The 16,164-nt window shown below is 47.4% G+C and overlaps 1 protein-coding gene across 2 annotated transcripts in view; it reads right to left on the bottom strand.

Moving 5' to 3' along the window:
* The window catches only part of PPP2R5D (protein phosphatase 2 regulatory subunit B'delta), a 28,093-nt gene that overhangs the window by 3,225 nt on the left and 8,704 nt on the right, over nt 1-16,164 (bottom strand). For both annotated transcript variants that reach the window (XM_038131189.1, XM_038131188.1), the window contains exons 4-15: nt 15,589-15,788; nt 15,101-15,211; nt 13,654-13,746; nt 13,062-13,192; nt 12,891-12,950; nt 12,117-12,225; nt 11,207-11,260; nt 8,304-8,474; nt 6,206-6,333; nt 3,152-3,253; nt 585-657; nt 17-133 (exon numbers count right to left, since the gene is read on the bottom strand). In XM_038131189.1, coding sequence (XP_037987117.1) covers nt 17-133; nt 585-657; nt 3,152-3,253; nt 6,206-6,333; nt 8,304-8,474; nt 11,207-11,260; nt 12,117-12,225; nt 12,891-12,950; nt 13,062-13,192; nt 13,654-13,746; nt 15,101-15,211; nt 15,589-15,788 — 1,349 coding nt within the window. The remainder of the gene's footprint in view (nt 1-16; nt 134-584; nt 658-3,151; nt 3,254-6,205; nt 6,334-8,303; nt 8,475-11,206; nt 11,261-12,116; nt 12,226-12,890; nt 12,951-13,061; nt 13,193-13,653; nt 13,747-15,100; nt 15,212-15,588; nt 15,789-16,164) is intronic.

Raw genomic sequence — 16,164 nt, 5'->3', positions numbered from 1 at the left:
CGAGTCACCTACGCACCTGCACAGCCTCCGTCTCCACTGTTTTCTTCAGTAGCTGTATATCCTCTGCAGTCGGGGTCTCCGTTTCCATACAGCACACAGAAGGCAAGGGTAGAGGTGCATAATACATGGGGTACTGCAGACAACACAGACAGCTGGAGAGTCAGGACTCCATCCAACACCACGCCTGCTCCCCCAGCATGCTAACACGGCACGGCACAGTCCTTCCAGCTGCCTTCTCTGGAAAGGCAGCAGTAGGGACACAGGCAGGGAAGAGTATCCTCTCCTCCCCTGAGCCCTCTGACTCCCAGCACGCTGCATGTGCAGCTGCGTTCACAGTGTGGTCCATAAACACATACAGGCTCTCTACAGGGCAGTACTTAGAGGCCAGCGCTACAGAGGGACAACCTGATTAAATACTGACAACATTCCCAGGATGCTGGTTTTTGGGAGAGACACACCACTGCTGCAGCAGTGTCCGCAGGACTGAGATCAGATGCTAAAACCTGCTCTGGTGGGCTGAGGAAGCAGGTCAAGACCCCTAGCACATTCTTGCCTCATTCATCCTAGGTCCTGCTGTCACTCACCTGGGGGTTCAGTCGAGCCAACTCCTCTATCTTCTGCCACATTTCTTCTCGTTCCTTCATCCTGAACCTTCCCCTGCACAGAGAGAGCCAGAGCAAGTGTGAACTCCTGGGGAAAGCACAGCTTTCATTCACAGGATGATAAAAGCAAGAGACAGCAGAAAAGTACAGGCAAGAGGAAGAGTTGCTCTCTCATTCAGAGACCCCTAATTCTACCTAATTCTAAATCTACAGGCGAGCTGAGGCAAGAAGAGAGGACACACTATGGCTAGCAGAGGGTAGGCAGGCATGCTCCTCGCTCACCTCAGAGCACAGGGTGGCAACACTGGGCTGCACAGGTACTTTTGGCCTGGCTTTGTGCTGCCAGGAGTAGAGCAGAGTGTCTGGTTTAATGCCAGAGTGTCTGGGGTAATGCCATGACACCAGTCTGGATTTGAAACATGCATTTTCCTGATACTCCCCAGATGCAGAGGGACAAACTATATTTTCCAACAGATCTGGGGTTCCACTGCCCACTGTTCCTTCTCTCTCTAGCCATAACACACCAGAGAGCTGCCCAAACAGCCCAGACACAGCTCTTGAACTTGGCACAGATTTTGGCACACATGTAAAGTCACTGTTCAGCAGAGTCACTTATAAATCATAGGAGAGTGAATGTTTGCTGCAAACAGAGGTGAGCATCCACCACCCCTTGTTATTCTCTTCTACATTTTAAACATCTGCACTAAAATCTCTGCTTTATTTCTATTAACTACATGACTTTCCTCCTAGCTACTAATCTCTCTAGTGCCCTCTGTACCCATGTTAAGGAAGTTCTTATACTCTGTAATGACACCACACTCTTTAAAGTCATGTAGGCTTAGAATGGGAATGAAGCTGCCAAGCAGCAGATTACCCACCAGAAAACAGAGGGTCAAAAAACACCTCCAACAAACCAACCCCAAAAATGAATAACCCACTCAGGCCAAGACACCATCTGCCCCAACTTCCTCACTGGTTTTCTAAAGGATTCTGACAATCCAAACAGTTTAAAGCTGTCTGAGGAGACTAGAGAGGTGCAGTCAGCCCATTGGCACTGAACAGCAGAGAGACAGCCTCACCACATGTTCCTGCACAGTCTGTCCCTCATGACCCCCCTGGCTGTGGCTGCACAGCTGGGGGTGCAGCAGTGACAGGCCTGAGCTAGCATGTCACTTGTAGGCGTGTTACCTGATTAAAAATGATGCTAAGCCATAATCAGACCTCTCAACATCTGGTTGCAGCCTAACAGTGAACATAAAACTCTCCTTTTCCCCATTTCCAATTTACTGAGTTTGTCTGCACATGCAATCCTTCCTACACATGCTGTTTTCTAGCTCACAGTACAAGGTTTTCTGAAGCCTAATTAAGCACAGAGGCATTAGGAAAAAAAAAGATCATCTTAACATGAGCAAAAAACTGCAGCACTACCCATCCTTTTATTGGACAGCACTGAGGTGTTTTGTTGAGCTTTTTCAGAACAATTCTCATCAGTCACACACCAGTGCTAGGAACAGTCACCTTCAGCAGGCCAGCAGCTAAACAGGGAGAGAAAACTCCTGATGGAAACACTAGGTAGATCTTAGGTAGGAAATGTACTGTCACTGTGACTTAAAATATATGTGAAGGTATTGGTGGGTTTCATAAATGCCCTAGAATGGAAAAAAAGAAAACTTGCTTGCTCCCATTTTAGATCCTAAAAAACCTTAATTACTCCATAAGCAGATTACTCATCTGAAGGTCTGATTCATTAATCAATTTATTACTTATTATCAAGTTATTTACTCCTATTTCACAAAACAACAGAATGTACCCCAGAGTTCCACACTCCCAGCAAGGATTAGCTCTGCTCTCCCCACCAGCAGCCCTGGCTCATCCAGGAATGAGGAGCATTGTTTTACTATTTTATTTCACTAAATCAGCAGAAAATAGATTTAAAAAAAAAAAAGTTTCCTTCTCGCTTACTGGACTGACTCAGCTCACCAAGGCAAGCCATAGAAGCACCACAATCAGCACAAGGCAGCAGAAAAAGTGGAGTTCTTTCCTCTTTACAGCATCATGGTACTGGTACTTGCTGAGCTCAGATTTTATCCCCACCATTCACTCTTTGAAACTGCAGGAATTATTCCATCTTTATCACTGGAAAATTGAAAGCATCCTGTGGCGTGAAAGATGCATTACGCCCACTGCAGCAAAACTCTTCAGAAAAACCCTTCTAAAGCAGTAGGTTCTACTGACATCACTACAACATTTATGAACTGGTAAGTATTTCCAAAGCAGAACAAAGCTGAGTATTCTCTACATGGCAATCTATTTGCTCATGACTCAGCAAACTCTGTCAACCTTTTCTAAGCTACCTGCTTCAGCAGGACTGAAAGGGTTTTTATCAGGGCACACCTCATCCCAACTCATAGTTATGGCTAAGGAATCCTACTTTTTGACAGAATTACTTACCACCTTTCCATTTCCCCTCTGCCTACTGGCATCTGTTACTGTACCCCAAGGAGACTTCAGGATGAGCTCAAGTTACTTGGCAAAAACCTCTTACTCACTTCTGCTTCTCTGCCTTGTATTGCTGTGTGCAGTCATCAAAAAGCTTTTGGTTCATCTCCATGAAGAGCTTCAGTGCATTGTAGATCAGCCCATGAATTGTCCTGCAAAGGAACAAGGAAAGGAGAACAAGTCATGGTGGGCAGGCTCTTACACCTGAGCTGGCAGCAGCAGCACAGACAGGAGGTAACAGCAGCAGCAACTCATTCTACAGTGATGTGACAAAAGTCTCTCACACAATCCCTGATCTTACCAAGGCAAAATCCCTTCCATAAACACAGCAGGAACTGTACAACAGGGGGAAAGAGATGGAGAAGAAAGAGAAGACCCTGAGACAGGCCTGCTGCGGTCAGATGAATGAGTGCAAAAATATACATTCATGTGTTCATTTCTTGCAGTTAGAAGTGGGATATGAAGGATGCTAGAGGCCTGTTCGAGGCTGTTTTTGGGGGGGCTCTAGTGCTTCCCACTGTTCACACCACATATATGCAATGACTTTTTTTTGGCTGCCAGTATTTGGTCATGAGCTTTCCTGCTGAGCTGCCCAAAACACAGCCAGGCAGCAGCCCTGAAGAGATGGGAACCAGCACACAGAATATCACAGAAGGAGTTCTGTGCCAGTGATTTATGGACAGCTTGCACTGCGTGTGAACTCCCTATGGGACAAAGACTCTCCTAGGGAATGAAAACAAGTGTTGAAGCTGTCTCTGAAATACCTGACCCAGAGGCAAAAGAGATTCAGCAGACTAAGCTCTGTGTCTCTACCAGCTCTGCAAATGGAATACGGAGGAGAGATGCAACCCTGCTGGACTTAAGCAGGCTGTCTGACCAAATAGATGAACTATGTGAAGGAAGAGGAGAATCTGAGGTACTCGACCTGCCCTGAGAAGATGTGGCTGTTGCTCAAAGACAAGGAGAAATAAGAGGAAAAGACTTTCAGAGCTTCTTCTGCAATACCACTGGGAAGCAGACCAAAAAAGACAGGAACAGCAGAATCATGAATCTTGGCTGCTGCAGGGACATGGAACTGGTGAAAGGTTTCAGACAAGAACATAAAGTCCTTTTCTGAGCTCTGGACTTGTCCAGCCTCCCTAGAATTAATTTTTAGCTAATTCACTAAAGGAAGTGTGTTAAATCAAATTAATTAAAACTTGAATTAACTAGATAAGGAATTAAATGAAGAAGTCAGAAGAAAGGAAGTTGATAAGAGAACCATAAAACAGAGTAGCATCTAGGAATCAGACACAGGGGACAATATTTGACATGGACAGCTGCCCAGTTAGTTCTGCTTTCTCTGTTTTTCCTGTACTCAAGGAGTCAGGCACTGTATTAGCCAAGTTCTCTGGTCACACAGAACATAAGGGTGGGACATCAGTTAACAAGCAGCCAGGAGTCAGATGGAAAATCTACTGCACACTTCTGAGACACTGGCAACATTAGTGATAGGCAGGTATCAAACTCTGTGCAGACTCAAGGGCCCAAGGCTGGCAAATGCAGTGCCTCAACCCTTGCAGAAGTAAACCACTCTGTCTGCTGTGGCCTTTTGCCATGCTGTGCAGAGATGGCTGGGGGCAAAATTAGAGACACTGAGAAGTTATATTCACATCCTAACAGAAGCTGTAACAGTACAGGATTTACAGGGTAAAATGCAGCTGCTGCTGCCTGGATGGAATGCTGTTGGCGTGCTCCAAGCCTGCTCCAGGATGGTTCCCCACAGACACAACCTGCAGCCACAGCCCTGCTGAGGGGGATGGAACGGAGGGTGGAGCCGAGTGGAAACACTGTGGCCAAGTCCCCTTGGAGTCCTGGCAGGGAGGGGATCTTGATGGTGCTTTGCAGCTGATAAACTGCACAGGGCCTGCCAGCCACAGGAGATAGGAGGTGTCTTGTGGCTGAGCCAGGAACCGTGGTGAAATCACCCTCCTCGGGTGAGCTCGGTTCACCATAACACAATTGTACTAACACACATCCCCTTCCCAAAATCACCCTCCTCGGGTGAGCTCGGTTCACCAAAAACACAATTGTACTAACACACATCCCCTTCCCAAAATCACCCTCCTTGGATGAGCTCGGTTCACCATAACACAATTGTACTAACACACATCCCCTTCCCAAAATCACCCTCCTCGGGTGAGCTCGGTTCACCAAAACACAATTGTACTAACACACATCCCCTTCCCAAAATCACCCTCCTTGGATGGGCTCGGTTCACCATAACACAACTGTATGAACACACATCCCCTTCCCAAAATCCCCCACCCCAGAGTGTGACCACCCCTCACAGGGCACACGCTCTGTGCTTTATTGACTCCACCTCTGAGCAAAGCGAGAGAATTTTACACCAATCAGTAACAAAGGCATGACCAAGAGTCACTCGAGCTCCACCTTAACATAAAGAAATAGCATAAAAGTAAGCTGAGAATAGGAGTAAGTTAGGGAAGACTCCATTGTAACTACTGGGATCAGTCAACAGGCTGAACCCATCTTCTTCCCCTGTGGGTAAGAAATGTACTCTGCACACTGGATACTTTTACTGGGAATTAGAGCTTCTCTGAATTGCTTTGAATATGTTTTTGCAGTCAGATACTTTCACTGGCAGTCCCCAAATCTTATCTGTCACAATTTTATGTTTATAAGGAATGTTATTCCATGAACTGTCAGTGTAAGTCCTTCCCAGGCACTGGCAGTCACCAGCAACAGGGATCATAATCAAATAAAATGGAAGACCTGCTGAGTGGCTTCTCTCATGCTGTTGGCATACTTCCCTGAATAAGTCAGTTGAACTGACCCAGCAGGACTGTTCAATGAAGGGTCCCCCTAAAAGAACACTGGCAGACTGGCTGGGCACAAGGGTCTTGGTTTTCCTGGGGTGCTGACAGAAAATTCAGAGGTTTCAGGAAATCTTTTTCCACGATACACGCTGATACCACCACCAACCCTCTGCTGACAGCTGCTGCCACCGAGCACCATGCACTGTTGCACTGCAGCAGCATGCCCCAAGACTGCCAGTGGGTCAAACAATCCAGCACGTGTCAAAGCATGGGGGAAAGACCTACTTGTTCCAGTGACTCTTGGAGTTCTTGTAGAGGGCTGGAAACATGATTGGGAGGATTTTGGCTGCGTTATCGCTGATCAGGCTCATGATATATTCATTGTTCCAATAGTACAGCGCTCGCTCTGCCACCTGCAGCGGGAGAGAGAAAGGCATCCTTGAAGAGGCTCCTTCCAGTAACATCTGTGGTGCACAGGGAAGCCACCACCCAGCCAAGGAGCTCACATGCTTCCCCACAGCACAGGGATACCTTCATGAACTTCTTATGAGGCCATTCATCCTTCCTTTGCCTTAGCCTCTGCCAGACACTTCTCACTTTTCTGGGACAAACCTTCTGTTCTTGAATAGCCTACTGTCAATATCCTGATGATTCCAACACCCTTTACACAACACTTAAGGACAGTAATGTCGTCTACTACAGGTCCCAACTCAGATTAGCTCCAAGCCTTCTTCGTTTCCTCAGACTGTCTTCTGTAAAGTTCCATTCCTCCCTGGCTTTCCCACAAGAGAGTCTCTCAGGGCTTTGAAGCATGCTTCAGTCACCAGTCCCACAATTCAACCCCCTGATTTAGTAAAGGTGAAAATATGGAAAATCTTGGGGCAGCCATCCTGCTCTAACAAGACAAACAAGTCAAGCAAGTTTCCACACAGTGACAGACAATGCAGGCTAATTTCTGCATTTAGTGCTAGCTTGAGAATGGCTTAAAAACCTAGAAAAAGAAACATCCAGACTCAGTTTTGCATTTCAGATAATGCAGAACTTGCTATATCCCCTAATATTCCACATAAATAAATGAAATGAAACTCACTTTGTGTTCACTTACCTAGCTTTTGGTTTTCAAGATCTGGTTAAGCTTTTTTCTGCTAGATTAACACACAATCCACTCAGAGAAAACTCATTCCCACCAAGGTGCTCAGACTCATCAAGAAGTCAATTCCTAATTTTGCTCTTCAGACAAGCTGTAGACTGTTCAGCCTGACTGTATGGGACACCTTTGGGGTTAATTCTCTTAGGCTCTAAAGTGTTTGCACCTTCTCCAGGTTTCTCAGCATTGTTCTTCAGAGTTTGGCAGCAGATGAGTGCTGCTATCAAGTACAGGATGTCTCTCCTCCAGCCTTTACCCTACTTTATTCAAGCTCCTTAGTTCCTTATGGTAGCTGCCTCCACACCCAAAGGTCACATTAGTCCTTTGGTTCCCACCACCACACCAGTAATCCATGTCCAGTTGGTTTCCATCATGCTCCCCTAAGACCTTTACACAAAACTGATTTTTTTTACATACATGTGTGACCTAGACTGACCTTACATTTGGCTTGTAAACACATGACTTTGTACCCCTCTATACCAAAAGACAAACTGAAGCCAGCCTGCCTCACTGCGCAGTCACTCTCACTGGGAGATGGCTGAGTCATTTCTTCTTTAACACTCCACCTATACCTGGGTCAACCACGTGTTTGACCAGCAAGCTCTCTTCTTCCTGGGCACTCTTCATGGCAGTCTAAAACAGTGAGTGAAGAACTAGGAGCTACTAGCAGGTCCCACCACCCTGTACATTTCAAACCTTAAGACAACCATCCACAGAGATGATATTAGCCAGCTACTACAACCAGCTTCCCTTCAGTGGAAACAAGGAAGAAACAGACTCCAGCACTTCTCCAGTACACCTCACTCTTTACTACCTGTGCCAGAATGAAACAAAGGACTTTCCCAGCACACTGTCTTTGGTTGGCCTCTCTCCAATACTGCAGAGTGCTCGGTTTTACTTCACCAGGGTGACCCTGGATGGATCTCCTCTGCCCTTGCTAGCCAGAACAGGAGGTGGCAGAGCACCTGTGCTCCAGCCCCAGCCTGCTGCAGTACACAGTGCTGAACAGCACAGAGCAGCAGGAGAGGCTCCACAGATCTGCTCTGTTTTCTCTTTGGATGAGGTCACGGTGTGGTTGTGCTGAGGATTCTCACTGCTTCCCACCACATGTCACCCCAATACTCGCCCTGGTCACATCTCCACGTGCCAAACACAAGCCCAAAACTGTGGTGTCACCCTCACATGCCAAGTGGATTACAAGTCAATGCTCTGTCTCCTCCCTGAGCTGCAACCTACCTGGAAGTGCGGGCTGGAGACGCATTTGGCCAACTGCCTGAACAAGGGCTCCATAACTTTCACAAACTCAGATGGCTCAATCACGTCCAGGATCTCCTCCAGCTCATTTAAAAACATCACCTCTTTGGGACTGTGAGTTTTTGGCCAGAACTTCAGCAAGCCCACAATCACCTGAGTGGGAAGAGTAGAGAGACAGTTAGAGGCTCAAAGTCAACACCAGCTGCAAAATAAATTTTTAAGTGTCTGGACACAACAGCAAGAGGGAAGGAAGTAACAGAATAGACTTTCTCAGTAAGTCAGGGTGGGTGACCAGGGAAGAAAGAAGACAAAAGCCCAAACTCTGCAGTTACACTCATGGCAGCAGCTCTGCCTAGGCTGCTACGATTTCTCATTACAAGCACAAAGCTTACAAACATTTCTTTATCCCCCATCACAGCTTAACACAGAAGGGTAAAATTGGAGTGGGCAGCAGCTGGCAGACAGTGCAAAGTAGCCACAGAAGTTCAACTAATAAAACTGGAAATGCTGTAGAAAAGGTCTCTGAAGGGTCATTATTCAAAACACTACAGAGCTTGAATACTGGGGAGCACTGAATAAATAAAGTAATGGATGGGTTTGGGACAAGAAAAGGAAATACTACTTCACACAAAAGTAACTGGATTATGGAACTCATTCCAGCAAGACTTTGTAGAGACTCAAAGTTGAAACACACTCCAGAATGGAAGAGACAAGTTTATGGAGTTTACACCTAATAGTTATAATTAAATATGACAATGCAGATGCAACTTCTGGCTGAGTCAAACTATTGCTTACAAGAATAGGGAAGGACTATATCTCACTAGATTTTATTTATTTCTTTTTAATACTGCTTCCTGTCCTACCCATCTGCTTCTAGACACTATAAAGGCAGGATCCAAAATGCTACAGACCTTCACTCTGTTGGAAGAAGAGATGCTTACTCTGTGGACACTAGAGTCACACACAGCTGGCCACAGGAGCTGCCCTTTCCAACCTCTGTACTTCAGCTACCTGATCCTGAAGTCAGCACTTGAGAGGCAGTTCAGAGCAGCAGAGGGACAGTGGTGGGCAATGCAACAACAGGATTAGAGATATCTGAGCATTATGTTTCTGCCAACTCAAGGCTTGAGAAAGCAGCAGTCCATTATCCCCAATGTTTGTCATTATTCATGTCTGCCATTCAGGCAAGAGTTACCTTCAATGACTCAAAAGTCGTTTCACCTACAACTAAGGTGGTGTGAGGTGTCTGGAGTCTGTGTTTGCTATTACTGAGCACATCTGAGGCCTTGCTGTCATTCAGACTGCTGTTGAGGCATGTCAAGCCTTGCTGAGCAAGCTTCTGGGAGGCCCATTTGAGGCAAGTGTGGGCCCAGGGAGTAATCTGGCCTCTTTCTAGCACTGCTGGTAACATCTCCCTGTGCATTCAGACTCTTGCTGATGCACAAGCCCTGTAATTCTTCCAGACTTCAGTAACACCAGTCACCTTGAGGTCTATTCAAAACCTTCACAAGCAAGGTGCTTCAACAGAACCCAAGTCGTGGCAGTATGGTCTTGGTATGCCTGGTTGAAACACAACATAACATCCACTGAAGTGAAATTGGGTCATTCCACTGCTTTCCACAAGCACCAAGCCAGACCTGGGTCTGTAATCCAGGGGCCACTAAACAGTTATTCAGAAAAAAGTGATGAGCTACAGAGCTTTACTGTCTGAATAAGCTGCAAAGTGAAACCTAGGAATATTGACAGATTTTTATTTCTCTCTTCTCCCTCAACCTTTGAGGTGCTTTGGCAGGAGGCTGTAGGACTGGATGTCAGCCACAGGAAGTACTCAGCACGATCAGGAAGCTACTTTAAGTGGTTTGTTTCAGAGCAGGCTTCTGGGAACAAAGGAAATGGAGGACCCAGGTTTAAAGGAAAAGCTGAGAGATCTGCTTCAACACTGCTGGTGTTGGAGCCGTGGAGCCAGAAAGCTGACAACAGCTGACCAGCTTCTACCCAGCACAGGCAGGCTCACCATGAGCACACACATTTGAGCCAGAGAACAGAACGACCTCAGCCAGCATTACTCATTAAAACACTCACACTTTTGGTGCTCCCTGCTACAGTGACAGAAGTGTGTGTTCTCTGCCCATCTGCTGTTTGGAGCCTGCGAAGCTCAGCTCTGTAGAAGACATTTCCTGGCCTGCAGTGGGTGGAGAAACACTTGTCTCCTTCTTGCACCCTCTGCCAAGCTGGCATTTAGCCTGGTTAACACTGCAGGTTCATGCAGACAGTAACTAGAATATGTGAGGTCACCACTTAACACTGCTCACATTTTAGAATCTGCTGTTTCCCAGCACTATATCCTGAAGGGAAATGTGTCTACAATGTGACTTACCTCTACAAAAGTAGCAAACTGATGCTAAAGCTGGAAGGAGAATACTTTCACGAAGGAACAGTGGCATGCCTAAGAGATGTTGTGTCCCAGGTTCCTAACCTCATCCCCACAATTCTGAAGCCAACTCCAGCAGTCTGGAGGAGCTCTTTCTATTTCAGGGCCCCCATAAGCTCTGGTTCCATCAGATGGTCATGTATTTTGTCTCTGCAGTATCCCTCATTAGCCAGAAGCTCTGCCCTGGAGGAACAGCTTGGTATCCTGTTCCTTCTGCTACACCAAGATCTGAAGCATAAAGGAAGATTACAGCCCACCTTCCTGAAGCTTTCAGGAGAGAATGCTAATGGCTTGCACATGAGCAGTACAGTCCCTTCTACCCCCAGGGAGCCAGGCAAAGCCAGTAAACAATACCACTGACTCTTTACAGCAAGGATGAAAAAGGCTGCTCTAAGGAAGCTGTGAAGCTTTTTGGGACTTGACTGTCACACAGAAGCGAAGCAAGATTACTCACTGGCTCTGTCAAGCTGCTGTCTTTCTCCAAGAACTGTACAACACAGTATGCCAGCTGTAGGAAAAAAAAAACACGGCAAGATTAGAGCTTCCTCAAGTGTACCCAAGACTAAGTCCTACCACCTCCTAGGCTGGAAGTAACACCATGCCTATTATGTTGCAGCTCTAAACAAATCCAGTTTACTGGATTGATGGCAAGTGAAGACTTTAAGACCAAGCAGGCAGGGCCTGAGCTCAGGACACTTGTCCAATTTAAAGGACAAAACTTCAGTCACCCAGAGCAGTTCACAGCCAATACATTCAGATGAAAGCACAGCTGCACGCAATGGGGAAGAACAAACCTGACTGACACAAAGCCCTGCCCCACAGCAACGGGCTGAGAGAACAGACATCTCTTCTTAGTACCCGTATTTTTTCACTTCCTATCCCAAGTTCTCATCTTCTCTTTCTTCTGTTATGTACTCAAAATTGGAAGAAATTAATCTCTAAAGCAATCTAGCAGACTAGCAAGCCAACTTCTCCACATATCTCAGTGGTGACTAATAGATTATACACCACATGCACTGGCTGATGACTACAGCTAGGAAATTTACCTCTCTGGTTTCAGCAGGCCCCCAATATTTCACAAGCTTCTGGCACAGAAACACACAGCAAGTCACAGCATTAAGGCACTGGGAAATGTCAGGATACTCTACTATAATCCAGAGGCACAGGCCCAGACAGCACAAGAATGGAACAACCACTATAGTATGGGACTAGTGCAGAGCCCAGAACATCTCACAGCAAGAACTTTGACAATGTGGCCTGCTGGATAGCTATAGCTTAGAAATTAATATAAATATACAGAGCTTTTAACAGCTGTAAGCTTTTGCAAAATCCCAATCTGCCCTTGAACTTGAAGCACTTCTCACCTGTGGATGGTACACACTGAGAGACTTCACTTTGTGCAGTGGTAACAAGACTCTGATGAGGAACATCTTGTGCTCTTCCTTCAGAGGCAAAGCAAACCCATTGATTATGCTGAGAAGAAACAAGAGTCTTGTTAAAATTTTGACCCAGCAGAAGTACAGCGCCTCTCACCTCACAAGACACACTAGCTCTCACCAGTCCCTTGAGGAAGCACCCACCAAAAGCGTGGTCACTGCAGCCCAGCCTGCACACTGAGCTCAGTGACAGCGTTCTTGGTGGGCACCACAGGGAAATTCTTCTGATGGAGCCTGGACTCTGCTCTGTCCCTGCCAGGCTGAGCCCACACACACTTCCCCTCTGGGGAAGGCCAGCACTGAAGCAGCTCAGTGCTTGAGTCTTGTGCATTACAGAACGGGAGGATGGCAGCACAACAGGGCCACAGACAGAAGGGAAGCTGAAACCCAGGAGAAGGCTGCCCATTGCTAAGGCTTCTCAGAGCTGTGAGGAGCTCTGCTCTTTCACTGCCTGCTGAGGCAAGACAGCAAGTGTGACTGGACTCAAGCTCTAAAGAACAGGAGACAGCTCTGGGGAGGAGAAGGCTGCCACTGTATTCATCAGCATACTGGGGAGTACTTTATGCTCTGTCAGACAGATTCTCTGGAAGAGGTGCCTGCTGCAAGGACTGCTGAAGGCAGGCACTGCCTTTTCACACTGCACACTGGGCTGGGAGGCCACTCTCACTGTGGGCCCTCTGTGACTCCCAAAAGTGGCCTTACCTTCCCAGGATCTCCAGCAGCTCTGCAATCCCATTGTGGTGTTCTGTTTCATAGATGAACCTAAAGAGAAGGATGAGAAGTCATTGCCAAATGCTGGATACAATTTGATAAGCAAGAGGAAGGAAGAATGCTGGAGACAGGGAGACTAAATGGTACTAAAAAAGAACTCACCTGTAAAATATATTATTGATCTGCCTCCTCACATATGCTCTCAGACCCAGGAACTTCCCATAGATCCTGTGCAGAATAGTTTTTAGGAAGTCTCGTTCTCTGGGGTCTTCACTGTCAAAGAGATCCAGCAGCTGTGGGGGGTGAAATTCAGTCAGTGCCTGCATACTGCCTGTCTGGGCAAAGCTACCAGCAACACTGGGCACTGCTCCTGTTTGGCAAAAACAGCTCTTTCAGCTGAGCGATGCCTTCGGCACCCTGAGCACAGTGGTCATTTCCCTGAAACATGTGACCTCCTAGTCACAAGGTGGAACCATCATTGTTTCTTTCACCTTCAGAAGCACAGTGATGGCCTGCACATTCTACAAAGCTGCACATTCCCAGATTTCCCCTGCAAGGCCTCCGTGCCCCTCTCCATCTGTTCAATGAGTTATGAGTTCCAGTGGCTACAGCTCACACACAGTCTTGCCCTGCACAGAAAATTCTGTCTGCTCATTCAGGACCAAATAAAGCAAAGTCACATCATCAAGCACCAAAATCTGTTGCAGGTCCTTCATAAAGGTGGTGCACAGTGGCAGGGCCAGCAATTACTTACAGAAAGCACAAACTTCTGGTCAATGTATTTCTTGGCTACATTTGGTTGAAAGTCAGGCGACTCCAGGAACCTGAGGAAGAATTCATACACCAGCTGTCGGGGGAAAAGGAGAGATTACTTAGAAATCTCCCATCCTCTCACCAGTGTTTACTTCAGATTTTATGTTTTCCTTCTCCTTAAGGATTCAGGGAAAGGCTGGGAAGCCCGAACAGGAGCATAAAACCCAGTGTTTCCTTACACAGTGGGATCAACTTAGCTGCCCTTGCTTTAATGAGCAGGGGTCTCTGGTGGCACATAACTGCCTGAATCTGCGTGAGATCTCATCACCTCAGGTCCCCCCGAAGATAACATCCACCTACTCAGATTAAGACATTAGGCCTGGGAAGCTCTTCTCCCATCTTCAGCACACATCCCTACAGAGATCAGAAATCTCCAGAGATGGCAAAGGCTCAGACTCACTGGATGCCCTTGAGACATGCCAAGGAATAACAGAAGAGAAGATAAATGAAACAGACCCCAGAAAAACATGCAGTGTCCTCTGCCTCCTGTGTTGGCTCAAGGTTGGCTTGGCCTTACTAAGCCAGGAGAGCTGCATGCTGTGTCCCACTTGGAAAACAAAGGGCAGCTTGCTTTAAGAAGGCTGTCAGTGCTGAGACATCAAACTTCTGCTCCTGCTGTTCTCTGAGAGGACTGAGTCCACTCTCATCCCTCCCAGTGGTGCTGAGGGGCCACTAGGCCTAACAAGATCAATGCATTTGAAAGGTTTGACTTTGGAATTGAAGGAATGATAGGACCATGCATCTACAGGTAGGGCCTAGCTGCCAAGGACAGCAGTAAAGAAAAAACTGAGCTGCTGACTAAAAAGCCCAGTGTTCAGTTGCCAGAAATCCATGCTGGCTGCTGCTGACTCAATTCTGAGAAACAAATGCTGCCTAGCATTCACTCTGGTGCTGAGGACACGCTACTTCTATCAATGCTCACATCCCTATGTCAACTGCAGCAGTGAGAAGTGATTAACCACTGCTGCAGAATGACACCTTACTTCTTCTCTGTATTTTCTGCTTCATTCTGCAGTACCTGCCTCTTTTTCTGCCTTTGTCTGCTTGACAACACATCCCTGTGCAAATGTCACGAGCTTTCCTCCTGACTTCCATTGCCGAGCTCTGCTAAACCATGCTCACTTGTCACTTTCCTAACCCTTTTTACCTCGTCTGCCTAAAGCCATCTGCAGGTGAATGTTGCATACAGCCATCAGCCAGTTCCCAGGACACCCTTGCTTCCTGCACTACCTAAGAGCCACCTCTGACCCCTGGGTGGCAGGCCAGGACTTTCCCCAGCAACCCTTGCAGGCTGGTGAAGCAGCAGTTGCAGGGCTGGCAGCCTCTACATGGACTCTTCACTTCCTGGAAATAAATTCACCAGATCTATATCTCCCACTGCTCCTCACCTGAAGGTGTGGCCAGGCAGCCTCTAATGTAGGCTCATCTTCTTCAGGGTCAAATTCTGCTCCTGTGGGATTGGATGATGGTGGGAGTGTCCGGAAGAGGTTCACTGAAAACTGAGGTGAGTGAAGAAGTTGCGTGAATGACATTCTGACACCTCATGATGGTCCTCCATGCACCAAATCCTTCACTGCAGTGCAACACACTGTGATTTGTCACAGCTGATCCCTTCCTGCAGGCTGCAGGGCTACAGCCTGCACAGGACCTCCCCAAGCGCAGTCTGTGACAGAGACAAGAGCTTCCACCTCTCTCCACAGCAGGCACTGTCACTACCACCACCCCCACACACACTTCTCTTTCTGGAGGTGGGTAGATAAGGAATGGGTGGGGCTGGGGTCACACTCCTCTCTGACAAATCCCCATCCCCTCCTCCTCCCACACTTCCCTATTTCTTTGGCACACAAGCCACACAAACACTGGCTCCATGCCCTACCATGATAACAGCTTCAGGATAGATGGCCTCGGTGACAACATCACGGTTGTGTGTGATGTATTCCACCATCTCATTGAGACCTGCTCGCTTCACCTCCTTGAACTTCAGGTCACTGAGGGGGTCAGAGATGAAGTCAAAAAGAACGCAGCACTGCCGCAGCTTCTGGATGAAAAGCTCTTCTCGTTCGTGTGGAGGAGCATCTGTCAGAGAAAGCAGGGACATCTGTCCTTGGAGACAGGCACATCGTCCTCCTGGTTTACCCAGGCAGCACTGTGGTTTGCTCCCTGTGGCTTCCCCCTCCCCTGTCACATTGCCCTTGAATTGTTGGAGGGAAAGAAGGAGAGGCAGTGTTATCCCTGCTATGGAGATGGGACAAGGGAGGCAGAGAGGCTGCCAGGCCTGTGAAGCAGCTATCCCATCCCATGAGGGCATTTCAGGTGTGGTAGCAGTTTCTAACCTGATAAGCACTGATCTCTTCCATGTACAGAGTACACTGAAAAAGGAACTCAACCAGCTCCCGTCACAGACCAGTGACAGCCATGTCCTGCACTCCAGAGACACAGAGAGCTGGGCAGC

The sequence above is a fragment of the Motacilla alba genome, chromosome 3 (genome assembly GCF_015832195.1).
Source record: "Motacilla alba alba isolate MOTALB_02 chromosome 3, Motacilla_alba_V1.0_pri, whole genome shotgun sequence".
In the NCBI taxonomy this organism is placed as follows: domain Eukaryota; kingdom Metazoa; phylum Chordata; class Aves; order Passeriformes; family Motacillidae; genus Motacilla; species Motacilla alba.
This window is presented reverse-complemented; position numbering and strand designations above follow the sequence as displayed.